Source organism: Melospiza melodia, chromosome 6 (assembly GCF_035770615.1).
Source record: "Melospiza melodia melodia isolate bMelMel2 chromosome 6, bMelMel2.pri, whole genome shotgun sequence".
Taxonomy (NCBI): domain Eukaryota; kingdom Metazoa; phylum Chordata; class Aves; order Passeriformes; family Passerellidae; genus Melospiza; species Melospiza melodia.
In genome coordinates, this window is record NC_086199.1 from 3,656,094 (window position 1) to 3,683,782 (window position 27,689).

The 27,689-nt window shown below is 44.8% G+C and overlaps 2 protein-coding genes across 2 annotated transcripts; one reads left to right on the top strand and one right to left on the bottom strand.

Annotated features, from left to right (window-relative positions):
* Positions 1 to 1,997: 1,997 nt before the first annotated feature.
* On the top strand, positions 1,998 to 7,269 carry LGALS3 (galectin 3). Its single transcript, XM_063159665.1, has 7 exons — positions 1,998 to 2,053; positions 4,882 to 4,929; positions 5,066 to 5,088; positions 5,354 to 5,776; positions 5,925 to 6,013; positions 6,255 to 6,423; positions 7,018 to 7,269. The coding sequence occupies exons 3-7, from the start codon at positions 5,071 to 5,073 to the stop codon at positions 7,171 to 7,173; spliced, it is 855 nt and encodes a 284-aa protein (XP_063015735.1). The 5' UTR covers positions 1,998 to 2,053; positions 4,882 to 4,929; positions 5,066 to 5,070; the 3' UTR covers positions 7,174 to 7,269.
* Positions 7,270 to 8,189: 920 nt separating this feature from the next.
* Positions 8,190 to 27,689, bottom strand: DLGAP5 (DLG associated protein 5). Its single transcript, XM_063159666.1, has 19 exons — positions 27,630 to 27,689; positions 24,948 to 25,197; positions 23,631 to 23,833; positions 23,110 to 23,202; positions 22,644 to 22,728; positions 20,858 to 20,953; positions 20,057 to 20,130; positions 18,140 to 18,432; positions 17,584 to 17,702; positions 17,384 to 17,504; positions 16,870 to 16,955; positions 16,180 to 16,340; positions 15,363 to 15,455; positions 13,758 to 13,962; positions 12,146 to 12,356; positions 11,733 to 11,790; positions 10,469 to 10,622; positions 10,064 to 10,113; positions 8,190 to 9,407 (listed from the first exon to the last, which is right to left on the bottom strand). Exons 2-19 carry the CDS (start codon positions 25,186 to 25,188, stop codon positions 9,285 to 9,287), a joined length of 2,466 nt encoding a protein of 821 aa, XP_063015736.1. The 5' UTR covers positions 25,189 to 25,197; positions 27,630 to 27,689; the 3' UTR covers positions 8,190 to 9,284.

Genomic DNA, 27,689 nt, shown 5'->3' on the forward strand with positions numbered 1-27,689 from the left:
TGGACAATTTGGATTAGGACAATATGAGACAATAGAGACAATGAGTTATGGACGTCCAGGTACCTTTTCTGGGCAGCACGAGCCCGAAAAAGGACTCACATTAACAAAGGATTAACCCTTAAAGCAATATCCTGTTGCATATTCATACACCTCATCCATGATGCATAAATTCCATTCAAACACAGGATTCTGTCTGGGCAGTGTCAGCTTCTTCCTCTGGATCCTAACAGCGCCTTCGAGGAGGGAAGAAGTTCATTTCTCCTGATAATGGAGCAATAAATTCTCTTTCTCTGAGAGATTCAGGTGTCCTGTGGCTGCTGTCTCAGTGCAAGTCCTCTCTTTATAAAAAGTATCCTACATAGCACAGTTTCTATTTTAACATTTTTATAACCTAAAACTATATTAAACACAGTGCTTAAGAGAATTAATACAGCATTACTTTCTAACACAACACATCTAATATTCAGTTTAATATTTGCCAAAAGCCAATCATAAAATACACATTTTTCACAAAATCCAGTTGCTGTTTTCCCGAGCTGGGGGAAGGGATGGAGCCGTGAGGGGCACGGGCGAACATCTGGCGAGGAGAGAACATCTGGGCAGGGCAGGGAAAGAAACGGGAACGGCCGTGCGGGGCACAAAGGGCCAGGAAAACCAAATATCCCGTGTTAGCATCGCCCGTGGGGGATGTCAGGGCTGGAAAAGGGGAAACACAGGGCTGGTGGGGGCTGTCACGGGTGACATGGGCTGTCCCGGGTGTTGGGGCTGTCCCGGGTGCTGGGGCTGTCACGAGTGTTTGCTGTGGGCTGTCCCGGGTGTTTGGGTTGTCACGGATGCTGTGGGATATCTCGGGTGTTGGGGCTGTCCCGGGTGTTTGCTGTGGGCTGTCCCGGGTGTTTGGGTTGTCCCGGGTTTTGCTGTGGGTTGTCCCGGGTGTTTGGGTTGTCACGGCTCCTGTGGGTTGTCCCGGGTTTTGCTGTGGGCTGTCCCGGGTGTTGGGGCTGTCCCGGGTGTTTGCTGTGGGCTGTCCCGGGTGTTGGGGCTGTCCCGGGTGTTGGGGCTGTCCCGGGTGTTTGCTGTGGGCTGTCCCGGGTGTTTGGGTTGTCACGGCTCCTGTGGGTTGTCCCGGGTGTTTTCTGTAGGCTGTCCCGGGTGTTTGGGTTGTCCCGGGTGTTTTCTGTGGGCTGTCCCGGGTGTTTGGGTTGTCCCGGGTGTTTGCTGTGGGCTGTCCCGGGTGTTGGGGCTGTCCCGGGTGTTTGCTGTGGGTTGTCCCGGGTGTTTTCTGTAGGCTGTCCCGGGTGTTTGGGTTGTCCCGGGTTTTGCTGTGGGCTGTCCCGGGTGTTTGCTGTGGGTTGTCCCGGGTGTTGGGGCTGTGGGCTGTCCCGGGTGTTTGCTGCGGGCTGTCCCGGGTGTTTGCTGTGGGCTGTCCCGGGTGTTGGGGCTGTCCCGGGTGTTGGGGCTGTCCCGGGTGTTTGCTGTGGGCTGTCCCGGGTGTTTGGGTTGTCACGGCTCCTGTGGGCTGTCCCGGGTGTTTGCTGTGGGCTGTCCCGGGTGTTGGGGCTGTCCCGGGTGTTTTCTGTGGGCTGTCCCGGGTGTTTGGGTTGTCCCGGGTGTTTGCTGTGGGTTGTCCCGGGTGTTGGGGCTGTCCCGGGTGTTGGGGCTGTCCCGGGTTTTGCTGTGGGCTGTCCCGGGTGTTCCCGGGTGTTTGCTGTGGGCTGTCCCGGGTGTTTTCTGTGGGCTGTCCCGGGTGTTGGGGCTGTCCCGGGTGTTGGGGCTGTCCCGGGTGTTTGCTCTGGGCTGTCCCGGGTGTTTGCTGTGGGTTGTCCCGGGTGTTTGCTCTGGGCTGTCCCGGGTGTTTGGGCTGTCCCGGGTGTTGGGGCTGTCCCGGGTGTTGGGGCTGTCCCGGGTGTTTGCTCTGGGCTGTCCCGGGTGTTTGGGTTGTCACGGCTCCTGTGGGCTGTCCCGGCTGTTCCCGCCCCGTTCCCGTTCCCGTCGCCGCCCCCGGGCGGGTCCCGGTGCGGAGCCAGAGCGAGCGCGGAGCCGCCGCACGCAGGTGAGGGATGGGGGGTCCCGGGGGGGAACAGGGGGATCAGGCACAGAAATCCTCGGAAATGAAGGGTTTGGGGCGCGTTCGTGCACCCTAAAAATGGGGTGAGAGATGGGACAGGCGGGGGAACCGCGGGCGCTGCGGATTGGGGCGCACGGAGAGACCCGGGGGGTTTTGGGGGTGATGGAGGGATGGGGAATGTGGGGGAGACCCAAAGGTGGTTGTAATTCCTGGGGGGGTGGATAGCTCTGAAACCTTCTCTGGATTTAGGGATAATGGAGGGATGGTGGCTGGGGGGCAGCCCAAGGGTGTTTGCAACTTGTAGGGGGCTGGACAGCCCTGCCCCAAAATCCCTGCAGGGTGAAGAATCGTAATTATAATATAATATAATATAATATAATATAATATAATATAATATAATATAATATAATATAATATAATATAATATAATATAATATAATATAATATAATATAATATAATATAATATAATATAATATAATATAATGTAATGTAATATGATGTAATGTAATGTAATATGATATAATATAATGTAATATAATATAGTATAAATAATATAATAATATGTAAATAGTATATATCATAATAATATGTTATTATATATTATTTACATCTATTATATTATTTATATTTATTATTTGTGTTATTTATAATTATTGCATTACAATATTATATTATAGCATACTATTGTATATTTTTTGTATATATTATATTGTAATAAGTTTATGTTGGAAGACAGACTGGACTTGATAAGAAATGCTTCCTAATGTGAGCCATTTTTATTTTCCTATTCTGCCAGTTACGTTTAGGGGTGAGTGGGTTTATTTGAATTCTGCAGGAATAGCAGAATTCAAATAAAACAGCAGAATTCAAAGGGGAGAGAGCTGGTGTTTCTTTCCCAGATAGAAGGTTTTTTCCACTTGCTGTGAGCGTAGGGAATGTTTGGGGTCAGCTCTGGGGTGTTCCCTGCAGCTGATCCTTGCTGGGGCGGGGAGAGCTCAGGTGAGCTGGAGCTCAGCTGCCCAGATGCTGCTGGAAACCAGAGCTCAGGTTCTCAGTGAGGAGAGGCTGAGGGAGCTGGGCAGGGGCTCAGCCTGGAGCAAAGGGGGCTCAGGGGGGTCCCTGTGGCTCTGCACAGCTCCTGCCAGGAGGGTGGGTCTGGGAGGGATTCAGGCTCTGCTCCCCGGGAACAAGAGGCAGGATGAGGGGAAATGGCCCCACGTTGCACTGGAGGAGGTGTAACTGGATATTGTGGAAAATTCCTTAATGGAAAGGTTGCCCAGCCCTGGCACAGCTGCTCGGGGCAGTGCTGGAGTCCCCATCCTGGAGGGAGTTAAAACCTCTGTGGCACTTGGGGACACAGTGCTGGGTGCGCTGGCTGTGCTTAGAGGGCTTTTCCAGCCCCACTGGAGCTGTGATTCCCTGCAATCCATCCCTGGGGAGCTGCTGAAGAGGGTGGGGATAAACCCCTTCCATGGCAGCTGGCAGCCAACCCAGAGGGCATTCCCAGAGCTCCAGGAGCTCCAGCCCTGCAGGGACAGAGAGGAGGCGACACCGGGCTCCAAACCTGCTGCAGAGGATTGGGGTGGCAGAGCTTTAGTGGGTTTGGGGGTTTTGGTACAGCCCCAAACTGCCCAGATGTGTGTGGGGACACGAGGCTGTGCCAGCCTGTCCCCGAGGGAGCAGAGCTGCTGCTCCAGGTGTGACAGGGGATCGTGCAAGACCCCAGTGCAGCAGCACAGGGCACTGTGAGCACACCTGATCCGGCTGTGTGGGCACCCCCGGCTTCTCCTGCCGAACCCAAGGGGTTTAGGAAGAGCCCAGAAAGCAAATAAAGCTTTGGGACTCTGGCTCACTGCATTTCTGCCTTAAAAACCCCGAGTGTTTTGCAGGGAGAGGAGAGATTTGCTGGCTGTGAACTGGGGGTTTGTTATTCCCGGGGCAGGGCAGCCACACCCGAGAGCTTTGTGCATCTGAACAAAGCTGTTTCTTCCAAAGAGAATTTGCCTTCTCTCTGCTTTAAATTTGGATTTTTCCTTCTCTCCCCCCCGTTCCTGCCTCTCCCTTTTCCCTTCTCTTATGAATGCTCCCTTTGATGGGAGGAGCCCAGCTGGGGCTGTTCCTGGGCACAGGCAGGTGTGTGTTCTCTGTGTGCTTGTGGACTCACAGAACTTGCAAAGCAGCTTTTATCTGCTGGCCCTCCCATGGAACGGGACAGTTGTGGATGAGAGGGAGGACAAAGAGGACCTGTGTGGGCGCTGCCACCCTCCTGTGCCCATCCCAGGTCATCCCTCCAGCTGGAATGGGACAGTTGTGACACATGGGAGGACAAAGAGGACCTGTGTGGGTGCTGCCACCCTCCTGTGCCCATCCCAGGTCATCCCTATGGCTGGAATGGGACAGTTGTGGATGCGTGGGAGGAGAAATGGGACCTGTGTGGGTGCTGCCACCCTCCTGTGCCCATTCCAGACCATCCCTCCAGCTGGAATGGGACAGTTGTGGATGCGTGGGAGGAGAAATGGGACCTGTGTGGGTGCTGCCACCCTCCTGTGCCCATCCCAGCCCATCCCGTGTGTCACAGGGTGTCCCCAATGTGCAGGGCTGGGTTTGCACCCTCTGGGCTGATGCTGCCCCTGCACGCCCCGAGGGTCCTGTTTGGGTTTTTTTTATGGGAATGGGAATCCTGGATGGTGCCTCAGGGCTGGGGGAGTGAATGACATCCTGGGAGTGCTGTGAGCTGTGCTGGATCCATCGAAGGGCTCACCCCGGGGTATTTGGGCTGCTCTCCCAGCAGTGCCTCCCCTTTATCCCCCAGGTGTTGGAGCAGGATTTGTTCTTTGGAGCTGTCAGCTCTGCTGGGCAGGTACGTGATGGCAACTCAGCAATTCCCATCTATTCCCATCAACTCCCACTAAACTGGACTCCCCTCAAAAATTCTGGGTTTTGGATGGGACAGGTTAAGAATGACTGACACTTCTTTTTTTGTTGTTGTTTTTCAGGAAAAATGTCAGACGGTTTCTCTGTAAGTATGGATTTCTCTAAAAACCCGTGGGGGGGTGTGGCTGTGATCTTGCAGCAGAGACCTTTGGCTGGGATGGGAGGGAGCACACCCTTGCTAAGCTGCTCAATCCCCAGACCCTCTGCGTTCTCTCAGCAGTTTTATGGAAAAGCCCAGGGAGCAGCTGAGAGCTGAGCTCTTGCCCTTGGTCACTGCAGGCTCTGCAGAGCTCGGTGTGATGCCAGCAGGGACCTCCCCCAGCTGACCCTGTCCTCTCCTGTGTCCCCAGCTATCTGATGCCTTGGCCAACAGCAACAACCCAGCCCCCTGTGCGCCCCCAGGCCAGGGCTGGCCCTCCTGGGGGAACCAGCCAGCAGCTCCTGGAGCCTTCCCAGGGTATCCTGGAGCACCTGCAGCCTACCCTGGAGCACCTGCAGCCTACCCTGGAGCACCTGGAACCTGTCCTGGAGGACCTGGAGCATACCCTGCGTACCCTGGAGCACCTGGAGCTTATCCTGGAGCACCAGCAGGACCAGGAGCGTATCCAGGAGCACCTGGAGCATTCCCTGGAGCTCCACCAGCAACAGGGCCGTATCCTGCCCCAGGACAACCACCCAGTGGCCCTGGATTTGGGCCTTCTGCTCCTCAGGGAGGACCAACAGCTCCACAGGGAGGACCAACAGCTCCACAGGGAGGACCAACCCCTCCCATGGTAATGGCTCCATCACGATGAGGGTTTGTGTCCTCAGGGGCTGATGTTGCTTGGCCAAGGGAAGGGCATGGGGCTGGCTGTCCCCAGGGGTGGCATTGTGCTTTTGAGATGGCTTTTTTGCTGACACCAAATGCCTGTTGTCTCCCAGAAAGTGCCCTTTGAGCTGCCCCTGCAGGCAGGACTCGTCCCTCGGCTGCTCATCACCATCACTGGGACTGTGAACCCCAACCCAAACAGGTACTGGGGGTTCAGCTGGAATCTGCTTTCTGGGGGCTGGAATCTGCTTTCCATTCCTGAACAACCCCTGCCTGGTGTAACATCAAATATTATTACAAATTCTATTACAATGTTATTACAAATGTGTAAATGCCCTGTTGTTGCCCTGTGGGGTTTTCTCTCTGCTATTTTTGGGAAGCCCTGCAACAGAGTTCAGGGCTTTTGTGTGGCAGAAGCAGCAACTCCATTCTTGTTTTTGCAGGTTTTCACTGGATTTCAAGAGAGGGAATGACGTTGCCTTCCACTTCAACCCCCGCTTCAACGAAGACAACAGGAAAGTCATCGTCTGCAATTCCATGTTCCAGAACACCTGGGGGAAGGAGGAGAGGACAGCTCCCAGGTTTCCATTTGAAGCTGGAAAACCCTTCAAGGTACCAGAAAAACCCATCCCAGCTCAGTCTCATTGCACCAAGAGCACTGAGAGGGTTTGGGCAGCAAGGCCTGTGTAAGGACAATGATGCTTTTGCACAGGGATCAGCTCCCAGGGGTGTTTCTGGGGCAGCCACCCCATGTGCTGTCCCTACAGCACCTTCCAGCTCTTCTGACCCCCTCCTGCAGCTCCAGCTGCCCAGGGCATGACTTCTGCCCTGCTCTGCTATCCCATGGGTTATGAAACCCTCCTTATTTACACCGTTGTTCTGCACAGTGGTTGGACAGGTTTCTGTGCGGTGTTTTCCCTGCTGGCATCTCCTCTCACGAGGTGTTTTTCCCTGCAAAGGAGGTTCACAATGTGGAGCCTTGCTTTGAGGGACTGGCACAGGGATGAGGAGGCAGAAACTGGGCTGGAACACGGAGGAGGGAGAGCACAGGAGAGTTTTGAGAAGGCAAAGGGCGCTGGTGCTGCAGCTCCTCCCCACGCCCCAGGGCTGGCAGCACCTGCAGCCAGTGCCTGCCTGCTCGGGTGTGTGCCTTAAAACAGAGCAAATCCAGGGGGGTTTGGGGCTGATGTGGGGCTTTTCTTGCAGCTGCAGGTGCTTTGTGAGACGGATCACTTCAAGGTGGCCGTGAACGACGCGCACCTGCTGCAGTACAACTTCCGCGAGAGGCGGCTCAACGAGGTCACCAAGCTCTGCATCGGGGGGGACATCGCCCTCACCAGCGTGGTGCCCACCATGATCTGACTGGGGGCACTCTGGCAAACCCTGCTCTGGCAGGGTGGGACACAAGTGCCTTCTCACCAGCTCACTGTGAGGGAATAAAACATTGAACATGTACAATTTGGTTTAATCGTATCTCGAAAGATGCGACACGGTCCAGGTGAGCTGAGCTCCTGCTGCAGGGGCAGCAACAAGGAGTTTGATTTCTGTGGAGAGGAACTTGGGAAAGCAGCCTGTGCCACTCTGCCCTGGTCCTGTGCACAGGGGCAGCAATCCTCTAGGAAGTACAGAGAAAACCTGACAGCCTCTGAGCCTGACCAGGATGAGGCATTTCAGGAGAGGGCTCAGAGCTGGAGGAAGCAAAATCTCTCTGCTACACCATGGCTGGAGAAGCCATCCCTGTCCTTCATTTCTGCCCATCTGGGGCCCTGAACCAGGAACATTTCCCAGCCCAGGGAGATCCCATCCCTACGAGTGCTGGGTACTCCATGAATGGGTCACGAGGCTTGTGCTGCTCCCCACTCATCACCCCCGTGTGAGTCAAGAGCAGTTTCAAGGGTGGGGAGCTTTATTGGCAAGTTCATCCTGTGAGTCAGGCTGGTAAAAAAAGAAAAAGAGAAGTATGTTCCCTTTGCTGTGAGTCACTGCAGTCTTGTCTGGAAAACAACAGTGCAACAGCCACCACTGAAGTTTCCAAAGCTTTCTCTGACGTGGCTGATGCTGTTTTGTAACAGTGACTCCTTTCATGCTTTGAGTGCCAAGTTACAAGCAGAGTCCTTAAAATTCCCAGCAGACGCAGCAGTCTAGAGCAGCACACTGCTACCACCAGCATGGAGAAGCTGTGGCTGCCCCTGAATCCCTGGAAGTGTTCCAGACCAGGCTGGATGGGGCTTGGAGCACCCTGGTCTGTGGAATGTCCCTGCCCATGGCTGGGGCTGGAATTCAATGGGCATTGAGTTCCCTCCCAACCCAAACCATTCCTCAGCAGGAAAGTGATTAAAAAGATCCCTAGAACTGGAGTTAGAAATGAAGAAAATGGATTCCAGCACACATCAGCTTCCTCTTTATTCAGTGTAATCAGTACACAGCTTCCAGGTTAAAACTTAACCCCTGGCAGTGGCAGCCACTTTCTGCTGAGGGACTGAAATCTCAGCTTGGTTTGGGATCAAGGCTGGTGGAAGGATGTGTGTGTTACACTCAGGTCTCACTGGGACAAGAAGCCCAGTGAGGTATTTGTTAAAAATATAACAAGTGGTGGTGCTGTAATGCTTCTCCTCAAATCCACAGTCTACAGAACTGGCATGTTGCTTATGCACAAATATGTTACAGTCTGGATGGGGAATGCACAACGAACAAGATGAGAGAAGAGACTGAGCATAAACATGTCAAAAACAAGTAGAAAACATGGGTCTATTATGATACTGAATACAAAACTGCATCCTTAAAGGAAATAATATCAATGCCTATTTCAATACATCACCAGGAAAAGGTATTATCTGACTTAGAAATCCTTGTTCTGAGTTAGTTTCTCACATTACAAATCCACTGGTTCTTACACAGCAGGAAAACTTTCCCAGGGAAGAACTGCATGCACGCAGCCCTGCCAGAGCCAGAGCTGAGGCAGGTGTGAACACAGCAGACACTGCAGCCTGGGGGTGCACAGGCACCCCCAGAGCATGGCAGAGTGCTCTGGGGAGGGAACAGGCTGGCTGTCACCCCAAAGGTGCCATCCCAGCAGATACAGGGCACGGGCACAGCTGGTGGGGTGGGCACCTTGTAATAACAACAAGCAATGAGGTCATACCAGGGTAGAAAAGCTCAAAGGTAACAGTTTTACAACCTGCAGGAGACAGGAGATACATTAAATGATACCAACATAAAAATGCTTCAGGTTGCAGTGAGAATTTACAGCCAGAGGACACAGCAGGGATCACCAGAACACAGCCCACTACTGATGCACAGCAGAGCTTGGTGCCCCACAGCTGCACCATCAAATGATACAAACCCTTTATCAGATCCACTACCATGGCCACTCTTCCTCTCTCAACACATTCCAGGGTAGCAGATTGTGTTCCAGACACCCTCTGTGGGCTTCCTCTTCATAGAATTTACATATTTTGCATAAAAGTCACTTTTCATTGATCCCCAGAGGGACCAATGGGAGAAAACACGATGAGGTCACTGAAGACTTCAGCTGCTGCAAACTTCTGGGCTTTGGTCTTGACTGGAGTGAAGGGGAGCTGAGCATCCAGCACTGGCTGTGGGAGGAGCAGAGTGGAGTCAGGGCTGGAGGAACACTTAAACCACAGAGCACTAAAGGACTCTGATTTTCCCCAAAAGCAGTTTTACAAGCTTATTTCCCAGGCATAAAATAAAAAGTGATTACACATGGTCTGTGCTGAAGAAAAACACTCCTTGCTCAAGTCAGTAATCTGTATTTTAAAGAGGGTTTTTCACAAGAAAACCTACACCCTAATTGTATTAAATGTGAAAGCTTTTGCACATCTGCTTTTCCCTGCTGAATGTTACTTCCAGCTCTAAATGCTGAGGTGATTAAAAAAGATTTGGGGTAGACTTAAAAAAATTCCAGGAAGAAAAAAAAGGCTGTTAATGAATATCTACAAGGAAGTTTGTAAGAAACACAATTTAAAGGCTCAATCTGACAAGAATCAGACATGGTCCTGCTACAAATGTCTTGATTCATCCTACACTCTTTATGTGCAGTAAGGAACACCAGTGTGAGCCCAGCAAGGAGACAGCTGGAATGTGGTTTGTATTTAAAGTTACAGCAATTGGCTTGATAACATCTTTAAGAGTTTAATTTTCTCTGTGCAGCAACTGAGTCTGCAGCAAAGGTGAACAGTCCTGCAACATGCAGCTTGCCTTAGTCAAATAAACTTGAAGGTCAACTTACCATATCAAAAGGATTTCTGTCAATGAGTGTCAAATCACTGCAGGAAACATCTGAAAAATAAGTATATAATTAAAAAAAAAAAAAAAAGTTAGTCTGATGCTGCCAAAGCTGAAAACACAGTATTGCTTTCTGTATTTATTAAAAGAAGAAATCCAAACTCTAAAATGTATTTATTTCTTTATATCGGCTTTCTCTTTCACATATCCCTCAGAAACTGTACAGAGAAATCCAGGGGCACTGTTTGCTCATGTGCAACTTGTGTTTAAGTCACATCAGCTAAGGGAGGTTTTTCTAACAGCACCCACAAATCAATCTGATTTCAAAGAGTAACATTCAGATTATTATAAATGTTTAGGATAACAGAAGGCCCCAGCAATGGCACCCCTGCAGCTCTGAGAGAAGCACCTGGCTGATGGATCTGTGGCTCTCCAGGCTGAGCAGGGTTTGTCTCCTTCTCTGGGCTGCACATGGTGATGTCCTGGCCCTGCTCTGCAGCAGACAGTTCCATCTCTTCCATGCCATCCACTGCTTTTGATTCACTGCTACAATCTCCCAGGACCTGAAAAACAGGGATTTTCTCTGTTCCCAGCCATGTCCTTGTTATGTCAGACCAAGTCCACACATCTCTCCCACAGATTTTATGGGCAGTTCAGGAAAGATTTAACTCCAGCACTGAGCAAGGCACAGGCAGGCCCAGGCTCAGGGTGAAGGCTGTGACTCAAATCCCAAAAACCCTTTAAAGCCTAAAAATCCCTCTGACAGGATAAGGGAAGTTCTTCCACAGGAAAGAAGGTTTTGAACTTCAAGTGTTATCTGGTGACTTTTCCTCCAGAAAAACCCATGAGCAGCACTGAAAGGTTTCCCCAGAGAGGAAAATCACCAACACTCATTTTAATAGAGAAAGGATGTAGTAAAAGCCATAAGAAAAAATTAGTAATCAGGATTAAAAAAAAAAAAATTATATGTAGGGGGATGGGAGGGGAAATGAGTGCTGCAGTCATGCACAGATCCAAGCAGTGACAAATAAAATTTAAAGACTCCATTTCCAATGAAAGTTACTAAAGGATGATTGACTCCAAAGCACCAACCTTCCCTGGTAGCACAGCATCACCTGAATTAGAGGCCACATTCCTGCTCTTTTAAGGCTACTCAAACACAAACAATGTCACCAAGGCTTCAGACATTTCAGGATATGAATTTTTGACACTTGGATTAGCTCTTTTAACTAATTAAGGAGATTAAGAGCCCAATGCTCTGCTGTGGAGGATGCTCTGAGTGCTGTTGCTTTTAGTCAGGGTCCATAAATACATTTAATGCATTATTATATTACATTATTATTGTACTACTTATATTACATAATGCATTATTACACTTTAAATGCATTTTAAAAATCCCCACCAGAAAGCAGGAGGTGGTGAACATTGCTTGTCCAAGTGACAAGTGTCCCCCTGGAGCAGCCAGGACACAGCTCTGAAGAGCAAGACAAGGTCCCCAAACTGCAGCAGTCCCCAGCTTTGCCCACCCAGAGGTAAAAAGCACTGCCCTGAGAAATACACAAGATTTCTAAGTGAGGATTTGATCAGAAATCCAAGGGGTAATCAAAAGAATTTTTCCTTTGCTAGTAAAACCAGAGTATTTAAAGCACATCCATGAACAATGCATGACTTACCTTATTTCCCAATGCTGTGCCAGCAGCCAGACACGTTTCTTCTGCAGCCACAGAAATGCTGGAAGGGAAACCAAAACATTTTCATCCTTCTCAATCATCTTCATCAATCACCTTCTGACTTGTCCAACTAATGTTACAATTTGTTCTGCAGTTTTGCTGCCTTGGTTGGCACTGCTGAGCTACATCAAACTCAAATTTCCTGGGCAAACAAACTTCTACCCCAGCAGCAAAATTACATTTGGGCAAAGCTCTTTAATATTTGCTTAAGGAAAGGAAAAGTCACAAGCACTTTGCAAACTTTATCACTGCCAAATGGAAAGGTAACATTTGATGGGTTTTAACATCATGTCTCTCAGTTCCAGCTCTAAAATGATTTGTACAAGGTTAATTAAAAGCTGCTTTAACATTCCTACCTTTGTTCAAGACTTTCAGGGAGTTTATCCAGGGGGGGAGTTTGTTCAGTGGGAAGTTGGTCCATTTTCAGACTCTGGGCTGGGTGGAGGTTGAGGGCTGATGGGGTTTGTTTTGCAGGTGCATCCTCAGGCTTACAGAGAGGAGAAGAAAGCAGAGATCTGATGGATGATCTTTGATTTGCCCGTTTCCCAGGGGTCCTTGGAAGCAAACCTGGAAAATGTATAAATATTTCATACATATTTCATTCCTACAGCAGTTTCCAAAAACTGAAATGATCACATTACAATTCTAACCAGAGACACAATTGTTTTTTGCTTGCTGAATCATCTTATACAAATATTAGATGGAAATCTTACATACACTTGCAAAGAGAAATTGAAATTATTAACTTCCATCTCTCAAATCAGGCCATTTTAATAGAGTTTAAAAGACACAGATTCAGAACTGATGCTTAGAACAGAGTCTCTGCTGGAGGTGGCTTAAATCCAGTGTTGCTCAAAGCTTTTCAGAAGTTCCCCCCTACTTAGAAAAGGGCACATGAAAAAAATTGTTAGTTTTGTCATGAGAAGAGAGATCTGCACCCAAAAAAGGGAATTTAAAATCAAATTATGTACTAGAAATCTGAGAGAAACAGAAGTACTGGAAATACTGGCTGCATATAGGTGTCAATAAGATATAATGCTGGAAATGAAGTTATATTTTGAGCTCCTGTTAAAAAACCTGAACTATTAAACAGCTTTTACAGCAAACTGGATTATGTTACAATCTTGTTAACCATGAGCACAGATTATGAGTGGACTTTATTTGCAGCTTTGAGGACAGCACTGCAAGAGGTTTAATTAAAAAATAAAAATCCCAATTCCTGTCCTGCAATTAGAGCATGTGAGCTGGCATTGACTTTGCTGAAGAGGTTCATCAGCTGAATCTGGGCATGCTCAGATTAGAATTTCATTATTAAATTTATGCTGGGAAAACATGAACCAGCTATTTCAGCTCTGCCTAAGCAGGGATTTCATGCTGCCATAACCACTCAAATCAGCACATTCATGTACCCCAGTTCACTTTGGAGCCCTGATGTAATCAGGCACTGGGTGAAACAGTGTGTCCAGTCCTGGAGTTGTAGCCAGAACAAACAGCACAATTCCTCTCTATTACAGTGACCTGATGAGGTCTCCAGGGTGAGAGAAGGATGAGAATCTTGTTTCATGATCAGAAGGCTGGATTTATTGATATATGATCTATAATACATTATAACTATACTAAAAAGAATAAGGAGAGAAGTTGCAGAGGCTGCTAACCTAAGAATAGTATAGAAAAGAATCTAAAAACAAGAGAGTTCTCTGTCCCTGTGTTCCAGAGAGCTTGCCATGTGATTGGCCCTTAATTGTACACATGGAACATGAACAAATCACAGGTGCATCCTATTGCATTCCACAGCAGCTGATAATCATTGTTTACATTCTCTTTCTGGGGCCTCAGCTTCCCAGAAGATGAACAAGTCCCAAAGAAAGGATTTCTATGAAAAAATGTCTGCGACACCTCTCCCCAGTGAAATGGATTCAACCCTCAGGTACTTTCAGATCACAAAAATCACAATTAATCTTCACCTACCTGAAAAGTTTTTCACAGGGCTTTCAATCCTGAAAAATCCTGCTTCAAAAACCACTTTTTCTGTCTCTGGCAGCTTCTCAGCATCTCCCCCCTGCTTCATCCTGTCCCTCATGGCTGCTTTGACAGAGGCCAGGCGGCTCCGGGCAGCAGCTCTGGCAGCAGCTTCCAGCTTGGCCTTGGGCACTGCACCTGGCACTGCCTTCTTCTGCAAGGACAGAAACCTGGCTCACACCTGCAATTGTGCACAGCAGCAACTGCACATGAGCCTCTGCACAGGGGCTGCTGCCACAGACACAGCAAGGAGCAAAAGGAGGCTCAGAGGGGACCTTGTGGCTCTGCACAGCTCCTGCCAGGAGGGCACAGCCAGGGGGATTCAGGCTCTGCTCCCAGGGACAGGAGCAGAGCAATTGGATGAATTTGTACCACAGGAGGTTTGGATTGGATATCAGGAGAAGTATTTTCACTGGAAGGGTTGTCCAGCCCTGGCACAGCTGCCCAGAGAAGGGTGGAGTCCCCATCCCTGGAGGGGTTTAAAAGCCATGAGATGTGGCACTTGGGGACAGTGGTGGTGGCATTGCCAGTGCTGGGGGAATGGTTAAATTTGGTGACTTTTCCAACCTCAACAATTCTACAATTTTATGCATCAAGGCCTCTGCCCATCCCCAGCACTTCTTGGGCTGCCATCCAGCTGACATCACAGAGTTACCTTAACAGCATCAATAATTTTTTTTTCAAATGAATCTGCAGTTCAAAAATCCTCAATGTAACTTTTTTCCTGATAAATTCAGTAAGATTTTGGAAGCACTGGGATGCAGGGACTCCTAGTGGCAGGGACACAGAGTAACCACAGGACAGACTCCAGGCAGTCAGGGAAGCCTCTCTTGGCATTCAGTTTTCCAAGGGAAGTTTTGTTTTGTACCACCTGAAGAGTTCTGGCATTTATGGGCAGCTCCCACAGACCACATTCCCTCTGTTTTCCCATGCCTGGAATTTCTTATCCATCTTCACCTCAATTTTATAATTAGTTAAGCAGTCTCAAGGAACTTAAGAGTTTAGGCAATGCAAATACAATTTATATTCAGAAGCAATCCTATATTTCAAACCAAAGAGGAGATAAAACAACTCGCATTACAGCTTATTTTGCAATCAGCACTAACTTATTTTGGAGAGTGTCAGATCCATTTGTGCTTAGAGCAGCAGCAGTTTAAAGCCACCCATGGTGCTGGCTTAAAGGGACACCATTACAATGGAGCACTCCCTGCTCCAAACTGGCACTCACTCCCAAATTCCTGGGTGGTTTACTTCCCAGTTATGTCAGTGGCCCAGCTAAATTGTTTTACAGATAAATTGTTTTACATCTGAAGAGTAAGTTTACATCCTAAATTTAAGAGCTTTGTCTTACTAGCATAGAATCCGATGACTCCAAAAATACATTGTTAATTCTTAGTTCTAATCTTAGCAGCCAAAAGAGGCAACTGGGACTAAACCCACCAAATAATACAAGAGAGGTGAGGGAGAAGGGAGAAAATCCCTGAGAGGAATTTCACTCAATATTCAATCTATCTAAAGAAGCCATGCAAGATGTGCTTTAGGGGCTATTCATACCTTGACAACTGCTTTGCTTGGGACATCAAGTGGCTGCCAGTCATTGCCTTGGAGCTTCACCAGATTATCAAATTTTTTATTCACATCTTCAATCTGTTGGTCACATTTAAGGAAAGCAAAAGAATACACTGTAAAATAACCTTTATTCAAACAAGCACAGTCTTCCATCCTGCAGGAAACAGCTCTCAAATACTTCTGAAGAAGCAGATCAAACTTTTATACTTTCTGCAAAGAAGTCAAAATCTGTGACTAGGACCAAAACCTGTGACTAGGACCATAACAAGTCCATCTCTGCATTTAATTTAATTACTTACAAACTCCTTTGTTGAGAGCTCTTTTGGTAATTCAGATTATATTTCATTGTGAAACTAAAGAAAGCATCAACAGAGGAAAAGAGATTAAGGTTTTCTACCACCTAAGCTGAGCCCTAAATAGAGTTATTGTAATTTCTGCATTATTCTCATACTGAAGAACGGGACCCCTACTTTTCAGGTGAGCTTCAGGAATTCTCCAAAAACTGGGAGGTAGACATTGTGACTGTATCCTCACTCCAAAACAGAATAAAATTTGGCCCAACATAATTATTCCAGAGACAGACAAGGCACACAGCCCAAAAACAACACAGAACTGGTAAATGAATTATAGCTCATAGTATCCCAACTGGAACAATTCACTGTCACCAAGTGTTAAAACAAGAACCTGCATTTTTTACATTAAAGATAAAAAATACAATCTGAATATTAAAAAAAAAATCAATACTTGATTCATAAATAACTCCATCAATTTTATCCTACTAAGTTAACATGCAAGTACATACCTGAAAATTAACCATATCCCAAAATCCATCCAGGTCTGTACATGTTGTTTCTTTTTCACCTCGTTTAAATTCACAATTATCAACCAGTCCTTCAAACTGTTTGAACCTTTCTCCTATGAGCAGCCTTGTCTGACCAACTGTGGAGCGAATCAGGTCTTTAGCTGGCAGCAAGAAGAAGAAAAACACAGGATATCTTGGATAAATAAGTGTTTGAGGAGCCTGGAATTTGTTGTCCCACCTATTGCAAACCTGCAATTCAATTCAGATGGAGCTTTCCTGCCCAATTAAATGCTCTGAAGTTGCTTCTTACAAAAAAAAAAAAAAAAAAAAAAAAAAAAAATTCTCTCTCAAGTGTTAAAGATAAGCATTGCTGGAGTCATCTGTATTTTCCCAGATAAGGGCACATATTCCACATTAAAAACTAATCTTATTTTTAAAAACCAGCTTGGTTAAAGTTCCTACATTTAAATACTGACTGGCAATAGAACAACTATTTTGATGTGCACTTTGTTCACTTTATCAATCACCATCACTGCAAGTGCTACACAAATTTTAGGAATAGGAGATTTTGTATCTTGAGGCAGATCCAACTCTAAACTTTCTCTAGCACAGCTTTGCAGATTATTTTTTGCTATTTTGCAAACAGCACATACATGTCCTTCTCTCTGTCCCATTGCAGCTCACTCTTACCATCCTCTGGGACGTCCAGCTCAAGGTTTCCTTCCCACTGCAGGCACTGGGACAGCAGCCTCTCTGTCTCAGCCCGAAGAATGTTTCTGAAAATACAAGGATAGAGAAAAAATAAGGATTTGGAGAATTTCCTGACTTGTGGTGCCTGTTAATGATAATATCCTTTTGCTCTCAGAGAACCCACAGCCTCTGAGCTGAAGATTGGATTGTTTTATTTTGCTGAGTGGCTGAGGTGCAATTTTTTTTCTACTGCTTTCAAGCTCATGATCCTTAGGACAAGGTGTTAGTCTCCAGAATTTTACTTTCCTTGCACTTAGGTGCAAGGCAAACAGGTACAAAAGGTACCTTTTGTACCTTAAGGTATAAAAAAGAATGCAGGAATATCTGCCTACTCAGGTAAGAGCTGACAGACACCAGTCAGCATTAAATTAAGCTGATCTTTAGAAGAAGTCTCATTTTTCTTATTAAGAATTTTCAAATGGACATCAGGGAAATGAAACAAGTGAAGCCAAACCTGAAATAGGGCACATCATGCTCCTGCTCTCTTGTATCATCTGACTTCACTGCAAGTGCTGTTGAGACAGGAGTTGTGCTGTTTGATCTCTGAGTGGAAGTTCTCTCATCTGATTCACCTGCTGAAAAGTATGAAAGGAATTTGTTCACAATCTGGTGATAATTAAAAGCATCAGCATAAACTAAATGTGAACTTCCTACCTCCTCCTTCCAAACTTGTGCTCATTTGCTGTTCTTGAATGCCTTTAACAGAAGGTGAAGGCTGACTTTTTAAATTAGACTTTTGTGCTTTAGTTTCACTGGATTTTTCAAATATTTTGCTGGAAACAAACAAAAGTACATTTAGTTAAGACACAGTGAGAAAGTGACATCAAATATGGGCGAATTTCACAGAAATGCAGAGTTTAGAAGGCAAACCTCCACAGAACACTAAATAAATAAATAAATCAGTGCAGATGGATACAGGGCAGAGTCTTTGACAGCTGCTACTCAAGCATGGACAGAATAATGGATTATATCCCTATCTGTTATATTATATGGATTATATCCATATCCATTATTATATCCATATAAATTCACCCATTTCTGCTGTTGTGTTAAGTCCATATTTAAACAATGATAGAAACCATAAAGATCAGGTGTTACAACACCACAACACTTTGTTAAAGAGTGAATCTTTTTCTACAGAAAAATGATTTTTGGTATCCCCACAGAGATTCACTTGCATTTTAGGCCCTATTAGAAGGAAGACTCTTACATTGGAGATTTTGAAAAATTCCAGACAGCACTGGGTGTCAAAAAAGCATTTGCCCTTGAAGGAGACATGGGTGTCACAGTGTAGGTTGCCAATCCACTCAGAGGCTGAAACACAAAGTTTTGAGGAGCAAAGGAGCGTGTTCTGGGTCTCCTTGGAGAAAAATTGGTGTTTTCCACTGAGGTTTGTTCTTGCTGAAGTTCTACTGGCATTGAGTGCTTGGAATCAGCAGCAGAACTTTTCAGTTCTGGTTCCACTCCAGCATTCGTCTCCACTTCATGTTCAGAAGAAATTATCTGTAACAGCATAGATAGACAAATCATCAAATCATGTGTTTGCAATAGGCATGGGCTGAATTATAACAGGAGTGTCTGACAGCCACCAGGAAGGGAACAGCTTAAGGTAAATCAGCTCCTCAACCAGCACATCTGGACACAAGTGATGAGTTACCAACAAGTCCAACCATTTTCTGACACCTGCAAATAATTCTAGAGACAGAAGTAACACTTCACTATGCAACAATCCACTCCAGGGGCTAAAGCAGAACACCTTACCAACCAAAACAATAATTAAAATTGACAAATGCTTGCTCCCTCTGCTAGAAATAAAAGCTTTAAGGTGATAAAACCCTCAAGAGCAGAATTACTGGCTCCAAATCCAACTGGCACTGTTGAATAACCATAGTTTATGCACATACTCCAATCCAAAGACTGAAAAACAAACTGGAATAGGCTGATAGCTGAGGAATGCAACCCAAGTGCAGTTAGCACCACAGAATGTCTTTAAAAGAGGAAAAAAAAATTAAACAATAATTCACATTCTTATGAGCTGAGTGACCAGATAGTCACACAGAACACATTTCTGAGCTACCCAATTGAGATTGTTAGCTCAAGCCAGCCAGAAAAACTTTGGGTGTTTCTCAAGAAAATATGCATCTTCAACCCACTGAAAGTCTTGTTGTACTTCAGTCACCTCTGCTAGGAATGTAAACCTTGAATTTTGCTTTTAGCCAACATTTCCAATGAGCTGCCTGTGGTTAGCAACTGGCAGGGACTCTGCCTGTGGAGAGGTGCTTGTCCAAGGCAGAGAAAAGTGCTCTCACCTCCTGTTTGGGTGTGGCTGCACAATCTCAAACACTCTAGAGCACAGCTCAGTTACAGGAACAAGGTGGAGATGGGAGGTGTGAGAGGGAAGAGTGTAGCAAAAGAAGGAAAAAATCATGGATAGCTGTTGCACAGAAATGCATAAAAAATTCTGGAAGTGATGACACCAAGAACCACAATGATTGCCTTGAGCTGTAAATCATGCAGAGAATAGTGTTCTACTTTGCAGGGAACAGCATTTCCAGCCTTATTTTTTGGTTCAAAACCTAAAATTTAGGTTTTTATTAAAACCCTAAATTTTAAAATGTGTTTATTTCTCAGCTTCTAGAGTCTCATACTGTTACCTGAGCAGGAAAAGGATCCATTCAGAATACACTTCAAAAATTTACAGCTGCTTGATCAAACCAGCAAAGCAATTTTATTTTTTTGACTAGTTAAAACATCAGATATGTCATGCAAGAACTTCTTGTCTATTTTAAATCATTGTCCAGATCCTGATTAGTAATCAGATCATTCATCAGCCATGCCCATATCCATGGTGGGGTTCTTGGGGTTGTCCTGTGAGGGGCCAGGAGTTGGAATGGGATGATCCTTGTGGGTCTCTTGTAAGTCACAGCAATCTGAGATTCTACATGAGCACTAAATTTGATCTTAATTTTTAAAATATGGCAGTATAAATACATACAAGTCCTTCCCAAATTCGAGCTTATTACTGAAATTACTGCTTTTATGTTTGAGCACTTCAGCTACAATGACACAGTTATTGGCTCTTAAATGAGTTTTACTGCTTTTCCATTTCAACTATTACATGACCTACCTTTATGGGTTCAGGTTTTACTGCTTTCTTCTGCTTTCCTGTTGTGTTTGCTGCCTTTCTCTGTGACTGGTTACCTACAAAAAGAGACACTCCCAGAGGTCAAAAAGGCAGCTGATTCATGTAATCTTTCACCAAAACACTGCCATAAAAATCCAGTTGCTAAAGATAGGGATAGACTGCTTTATTTCTTGGGTGGGAGGTGGCTACAGGGAAGAAATAGCATTGCAAAAGTTCATTCAAAAGAAAGCCTGGCCTAGGATTTAACAGTGTAGTAACAGATGTATCACAAAGAAAACAAACTCATTAAGCCATCAATCTTTACATCTTGCCATATAGTAAAAATAAAAGTCACCTTATTTCCTAAAAGGTTGGAGAGAGAGTGTCAAGCCAATTTGAGTTTAGATTTTTAATTTCAATATGGCTTAGGAATTCTGTTGGTGAACTGAATTCCAGTAAACAGGCAAACCCAGACAGAGAGAAATTTCTCACCTGAAGAACAAAGGCTCTCATCTCTTCCAGAGATGCTCCTGCTCACACATTTAATAATTTTATGGCCATAAACAGCCAAAGTGCCAATCTGTACCAGTGCTGGCTTTGTTCTCTGAGTTTGTAATTACCATGTGGACATGGATGCTCCACACTGATGGGCTTTGTGGGAAGTGCTGGTTTCAACATGTTGATGTAGAGCTCCAGACAAGAGTGTGGGTGATGCAGCACTCAGGCCTTTTCTTAGATGATAACTTGGCAAGATTTAAATGCAGTCTAAGGTACAGCTGAGCTTCCCAGCTCTGCCTCACTTACCAGCAGCAGCAGTTGGTTTCAGCACCTGCCTGGCTGCAGCAGCAGCTGCTCTGGTGACTCTCACACTTGGGGCTGGCTGGGCTGCAGGCTGCAACACTGCAAGAGAGATTAACCCAGAGATTCCAAGTTTAATGAGGAGCTGCACTCAAGTAACAACAAAGTTTCCATTTTATAGCAATCAGGAATGCACCAGCAGTTATCAGTTGCATGGGTTTGTCAGGATGAGCAGGGCTGGGTCAGTTCAGGGCACAGCCAGGCCCTGGCATGCAGGCAATGCACTGAGGGATCCTGACTGGAGGTGCTTTTCCTGCACAGCTCCATCTGTGTGGTTGATGCCATGCACAAACTCCTTTATCATAACATTAATAATTACTCCTTTATAACAACATTAATAAGGAATGCTCCCCACAGCTCCCTGCAAGCAGAGTCAAGGCCCTCCCTGTTTTACAGATGAAGTTTTTTAGATTAATATCTTTGCCATGGTTATTGGCACAGCTGGAAGCTAAAGCAAACCATTGGTGTAACAAAGTGATGCCCTGGCCATTATATGAAAGATTTCCAAGGTTAGAATTTAATGCAATCTAACAAAGTACTCTTAAGACTAATTTGCTCTGAAATATTTTATAAAACATGACAAGTTCATGCACTGTATCACCCATCATCATCATCATTTTCATCTTTGTATTTTAGCACTGTTTCTAACAGGCTTTTAAAATGACAGCACTTTCCTGCACAGACAAATTTCATGGGAGCTCTTTATTCCATTCCCTGCCTGTCTAAAATCCCCACTTGGTAACTGTTCATGCTATTCCTGTCTTTATTGTCAAGCTGTGATTCTAGAATGAAAAGCTGGGGGAAAAAAATCACTGGGTAAATAACTACAACATTGGATTTATCAAACATTCACTTCCCAAACATTTTTATATTGGTGTTTCAAAGAATCACAGAATGGTTTGGGTTGGAAGGGACCTTAAGGATCACCTCATTCCAACCTCCCTGCCATGGGCAGGGAAGTTTAAGTACATATAATGCATATCCTTGATTCAGTACAAAAGAAATAATCAATTTTGGAAAGAAATAATCAATTTTAGAAAGAAATAATCAATGGATGACCATTTTGCAAGAATTAAACATTTTAATTCTTGTATCAAATACTAATAATACATCTTTTCAGTATTCACCAAGGGCACTACTGAAATTAAAGGTCTGCAGCTTGCTGACTTGATTAGATTAATGATGTGAAAGTCATTTCACTCTGAATTACTGAATATCTTGCATGAACATCAACATTCCACATGACTTGGTTGTATCCACTTAAGGATCTCACTGAGCTATGAAGAAGAGTTTCTGATCCAAGGCATTCAAATCTCTTAAAGGTGGCACAGGTTGTTTATTTTTAACTGCTGTTTTCTTAAGAAATACCTGTAATTGTGGCACAGAATGAGACACTACCTGTGATATTCTTCCTGAGGCAAACCTCTGTCAGCTCCAGGAGCTGAGACATCTGGCAGTTGTGTCATTTGCCTACTGACCTGTTTCTTTTCCCTCTCCCAGGGGCAATAATCAGCAACCAGGACTGTCAGGACCCTGCATTGCATTTCCCCAGCCTATGGAGGCAACAAGCTCCTGTGAGCCCTGGAGCCACACACTTGATAATTCACCAGCTGCTGCCCTTGGTAGAAATGGCCATCTTAAAACCTCCTCCTTCCTTCCTACACCCAAAAATGTGCTGTGGGTCTTTCTCCCCAAAAATACCCAACTTTCAGGTTCAGCTGTATTTCCATACCTTTCTCCTTTTCAGCCACTTTGGCTGCACTCATCTGTTTATGTCCTGCCTGTGTAGAGTGTACACTCTGCCCATGGGCACTGACCTAGGAGAAAAAAAAACAAGTTTTTTGTGAAGTATCAGATTTCCAGAAAATCAGCAGCCCAATTTCTTTCCTCATCTATCTACCCTAGATTACAGTAAAGAAAAAAGTTAAATAATTTGGCACAGGAGGCTTTAAAAAGTAGAGAGACATTAGGAATAACTTAAAATAGATTGGTTTAGGGATATGTTATTGTGCATTATCTAACTAGTTAATGCACTGTCAGAAAAAGATTTAAGAAACAGTTTAAATAACCTGAAAAACCTGTGCTCTTTTCTGCTTGTTCTGATCTAATCAAACTTGTAAAGATACTACCCTGAGTCTGAAATTTCATCCCTTTCTCTAAATTTATTCACTGGAGTTATAGATACATAAAAAACAAACCGTAGAGGACTTAGGTGCAGTTGGTATCATGGTTTTTCCTTCTTGGAGCTTGGCTTTTGACCGAGTAATCCTTCCAGAGAAAGCAGGAGCTGCCTGAAAACATCCCCAAGGAAATGAGAGTTTATTAACTCCTTTTTCCCTTTGTCACTGAGACTGAGCAAGAAGCATAAATGTGAAAAACAACATGTCTGTGCAAAATGCATCAAGTGTGAAAGCTTTGACTAAATATGAACAAGTTACTGGTTCTAAAATAACACAGCTCTTTCATTTGTGGATGAATCATTCCAATTTTTGAACTGAACTTAATCACAAATACAAAAATCCACATATCATTAGTACTATTTCCAGCTTTGTTTAGAAAAGAGAATGAGCCAAATTACTCCCTGATCATAACATTAATAAAGCATTTGCAAAATAAGCAGTTTATTTGAAATAACACACACATCTTGTACAAAAACACCAATTTAAACGGCATACACAGAAGCAATTAATTGAGATATGAAATATTTTCTCATTGTTACCTTCTCTCTTGGCTTTGCCACTGCAGGCTCCTCAGCAGCAAGGAAGCCAGGTGCAGCTGGTCTGTAGAGGCCAACCTTGAACACCCCTTTCTTGGCTCTCTCCCTCTGCTCCTGCAGTTTGCGAAGCTCCTTCTCCTCCTTGTAGCGCTGCAGCATCTCCCTGCGCTCGTTCATCCTCCTGGAGCCTGCACTGGGGGCTGCCCCTGCAGCACACACGCAGCAAAGATGGGTTAGGAAATCATGAAGATGGTTTTGGAGCCAACAAGAAGTCAGAAATTTCCAAGAAACTTTGCCAAGGTAGAAGAGGAACTGACTGGAATCTCTGACGAGTTTTAACCCTTCCCACTAAAAGGGAATTCAATGGTAAATTTCAGCTTACAAATAGAATTTCCCCAAATATCCACCTGAGGATTACTAGAAACTCACTCCCATTTCACAGGCTTGCAAGGTTACTGGTATGAAAATTAACACCTCATCTTCTTATTTGGTTTATTTGTACCAGTTTCTCTATTCAAACACTTGCAACGTCATTGAAAACTCAGCTTTAGATACCAATAAATGAGAATAAATGAGGCAGAAGTTACATGAAAGAATAAAACTTTAAGATGTTGCAAAATTTGAATTATGTCTACCTGAAAAATTAATATCCACTTAAAGTTGAAATTTATTAAAGATAATCAAGACAAACTTATTAAATTTCCTATTTGATAATATTACATACAGACTGAACTCCTGTTACTATCCTCCAATAACTTGTTAACATTTTGAAATATTAACTTAATTTCTTAGACCACAAGCATCCAGGAGAGCCAGGGGGCAGAATTCAGCATATATGCAGGCTCTGTTTTCTGGGAGGAAAAGAAGTTGTCCAAAACTAGCTATTTTCAAAATGCAATCATATAATGCATTTATCCATTAATAATTTTATATATAATATAAAATTGCCCATTGCTAAGCACACTTTAATTACATAACAGACATGTGTATTAGATGGTATTTTAGATTGGAGTTTTTCACATCTTAAAGGACAAAGCAATCATAAATGCACTTCTATTGAATATTAATAACAAAATGCATTCTTCCTTTAGCTGCTGCAGACAAACCAGAGCAAAGCTTCATTCACACCACAAAGGTACAGCTGTATTAAGATTTTATTGTCTTGATTTTAACACTTGGAAAGGCTGATAGGGTCTTAAATCTTCAACTTTTTTGTCAAATTGAAATGTTGAGTGTTATTAGGTTTCTGTGATAACGCTACTAAACCTACTTACAATTTTTAACACTTAAAAAACAATCTTATAGCAATTCTTTACTTACTCTGCTTCCCATTGCTGTTCTCCTGAGAGCACAAGTCCCTGGTTTCCTTGAGCTCAGAAATTGCCCTGTCCTTGGGGAGCTGAACACTGACATCTGCCAGCCCCAGCTGCCGGCCCTTTTCAAAGAGCTTGTGCCTGTTCTCCTTCTGGAGGATGGATTTCCTGCGGGCAAGCTTGGTCCTGAGGGCTTCTGTACTCAAATCCTTCTTGTATCTACTGGCAAACTGGGAAGTAGCAGCCATCCTGATGACCTTACACAACAAGCAAAACACTGTCATGATTTGTTTTCCAGTTTTGTTAATGTTATGAGCAAAGCCCTGAATTCTTTATTTCTGTACATGGCCAGAAAAACTCAAATGACAACTTCAGCAATGACTCTTTCAGCAATTTCTCATGATTTTTGTTCATTCCAGGGACCAGTTTGGGTGTTGAGTGTCACCAAGTGTGGCACAGAATTAGGAGGGGACACTGCCCCCATGGCTGGGATTGGCTGGGCTGCTTTCTCCACAGCTGTTTTCCACATTAAGGAGATGAGCAAGTAAATGACAGAGCTGTAGGACAATACTTGGAAGCAACATTCCATTTAGATTAGACCTATCTGATAGCAAGGAATTTTGCCATCAGAACCAGGATGTTTCCAGGATGTAACTGCAATAAAGAGTGGTTATTTCAAGCAGAATTTTTCCCATCTTTTTTAACTTGAGGAAGCCTTAAGCCAATTGTCAGCTGGTTTGCACTTGCTGTGCTAACAGTACCTAAAGGGGCTCCAGGAGAGGTGCAGAGGGTTTGGAATGACAGGACAAGGGGAATGGATGTAAACAGACCAAGGGCAGGGTTAGATGGGATATTGGGAAGAAATTCTTCTTTGTGAGGGTGGTGAGGCCCTGGCACAGGGTGCCCAGAGATGCTGCTGTAGCTGCCCCATCCCTGGAGGTGTCCAAGGCCAGGTTGGATGGGGTTTGGAGTACCTGGGATAGTGGGAGGTGTCCCTGCCCATGGCAGGGGATGAGAACAAGATGGGCTTTAATGTCCCTTCCTACCCAAACCTCTCTGGGATTCTGTTATCCCCTGCACCCCCACTGAAACCTGGCTTGTCAAGGGTTTTCCACCTCAGCCATGACACATCTCATCTCCCACCACTTACAGAACACAGCTTCACAGTGAGCAGTAAACTTTTACAGTAAGGGTGACAGAGCTACACTGTGTGCTGGTGTTCACAGGGGTCTGAGGGTGAGGGAAGAGATGAGGATCTGACTCCATGTTTCAGAAGGCTGATTTATTATTTTATGATATATATTATATTAAAACTATACTAAAAGAATAGAAGCCTGGCTAAGAATAGAATGTGAAATAATCATAACAAAAGCTTCTGTCTAGGACAGAGAGTCTGAGCCAGCTGACTGTGATTGGCCATTAATTAGAAACAACCACATGAGACCAATCCCAGATGCACCTGTTGCATCCCACAGCAGCAGATAATCAATGTTCACATTTTGTTTCTGAGGCCTTTCAGCTTCTCAGGAGGAAAAATCCTAAGGAAAGGATTTTCCATAAAGATGTCTGCAACAAAACTAAACACCCAACAGTTATTAATTCATTGGCAATTGAGTCATTTACTGAGGCTCTCCATTTCAGGACAGCATGCTCTGGAACCTCAGTGAACTGAAAAGCCTTGACAGTGGTTATACAGGATTTCTTAAAGTCCATCCCCTCCCCATCTGTGTGCCACCAAAAGCCAAAAACTCAACCAGCAGCCCAGCTGGAAAACCCAAATGTTAGAAGAAAAAAAGCAGCAAAATAGAAATAATGCAGAAATAAAGTGGATTTATTTATGGGAAAAGCAGTCAAGGAGAGAAGCTGAGCTGGTGGAAGAAGGAATTCAGCTCAAGCCTGTTCAGATGCCATCAGTGGCAGCTCCCTGCTCCCCACTCCATGGAAGTGTTCATGGAGGGGAATCTTGCACAGCACCAACAGCACCTGCACAACCCCCTGGAATTGCTTAGAACAGAAACCAAAATTGCTTGGACAGAAACCAAAATCAGTGCATTGTGCTCCTTTTTTTTCAGGAGAGAAAAACATTCAGTGGAAATTAAAGACTAAAGGGGAATAAAAAAATCAAAACTCAAATCAGGGGCTGGATGTTCTCCACACAATCCTGGAAGAGCTGCTCCACACCAGCACCACCTGAATTGTGAATATCTTGGGCTTCACCCTGCATCTTGCATTCCACTTTTCAGAAACTGATTAAAAAGGCCAGTTAATGATGAGTGCAAAAAACCTCCACTGCAGTTCATAGGTCATATCTGCCCTGCTTTACATAGAAGTGATTAAGGGAGGTTAATTAATGAGCATCTCCAATAATCATATTTGAACTGATCCTGCTAGTAATCACAGAGTCACTCATGACAGAATTGTTAGTAATTCCATGGCATTACAGAAAGCCATAAAGAAAACAGTGGGAATACATCTCTACTATCTGTGTCCTAGAAGCAGCAGCCTTTTGAGCCCAGTGGATGATAAATATTCCTCAAAGCTGCAATTTAGTCTCTACACTCATCCTTTTTCAGGACAAAGCTCCTAAATTTACCCTTTGAGAACAGCAAGGTTACCAGTGATTTCTGTGGGCTCATTAAAAATGGATGTCATGCTCAACATCCCAAAGATGTGTTCAAAACAAAAATACCTGTCTGCTCTTCTTCCCAGGTCACTGTTCCCGTGGAGTATCTTGCCCAAACAGGAGCCT

Excerpts from the sequence above, each read along its gene's own strand:
- DLGAP5 (XM_063159666.1), bottom strand. The coding sequence starts at position 25,188 with ATGGCTGCTACTTCCCAGTTTGCCAGTAGATACAAGAAGGATTTGAGT. Across the intron at positions 16,956-17,383 it reads CATGATGTGCCCTATTTCAG|AAACATTCTTCGGGCTGAGA; the intron begins GTTTGGCTTCAC and ends TTGTATTTTCAG. Across the intron at positions 10,623-11,732 it reads GCACAGCATTGGGAAATAAG|GTCCTGGGAGATTGTAGCAG; the intron begins GTAAGTCATGCA and ends CCTGTTTTTCAG.
- LGALS3 (XM_063159665.1), top strand. Across the intron at positions 5,777-5,924 it reads GAGGACCAACCCCTCCCATG|AAAGTGCCCTTTGAGCTGCC; the intron begins GTAATGGCTCCA and ends GTTGTCTCCCAG. Across the intron at positions 6,424-7,017 it reads AAGCTGGAAAACCCTTCAAG|CTGCAGGTGCTTTGTGAGAC; the intron begins GTACCAGAAAAA and ends CTTTTCTTGCAG.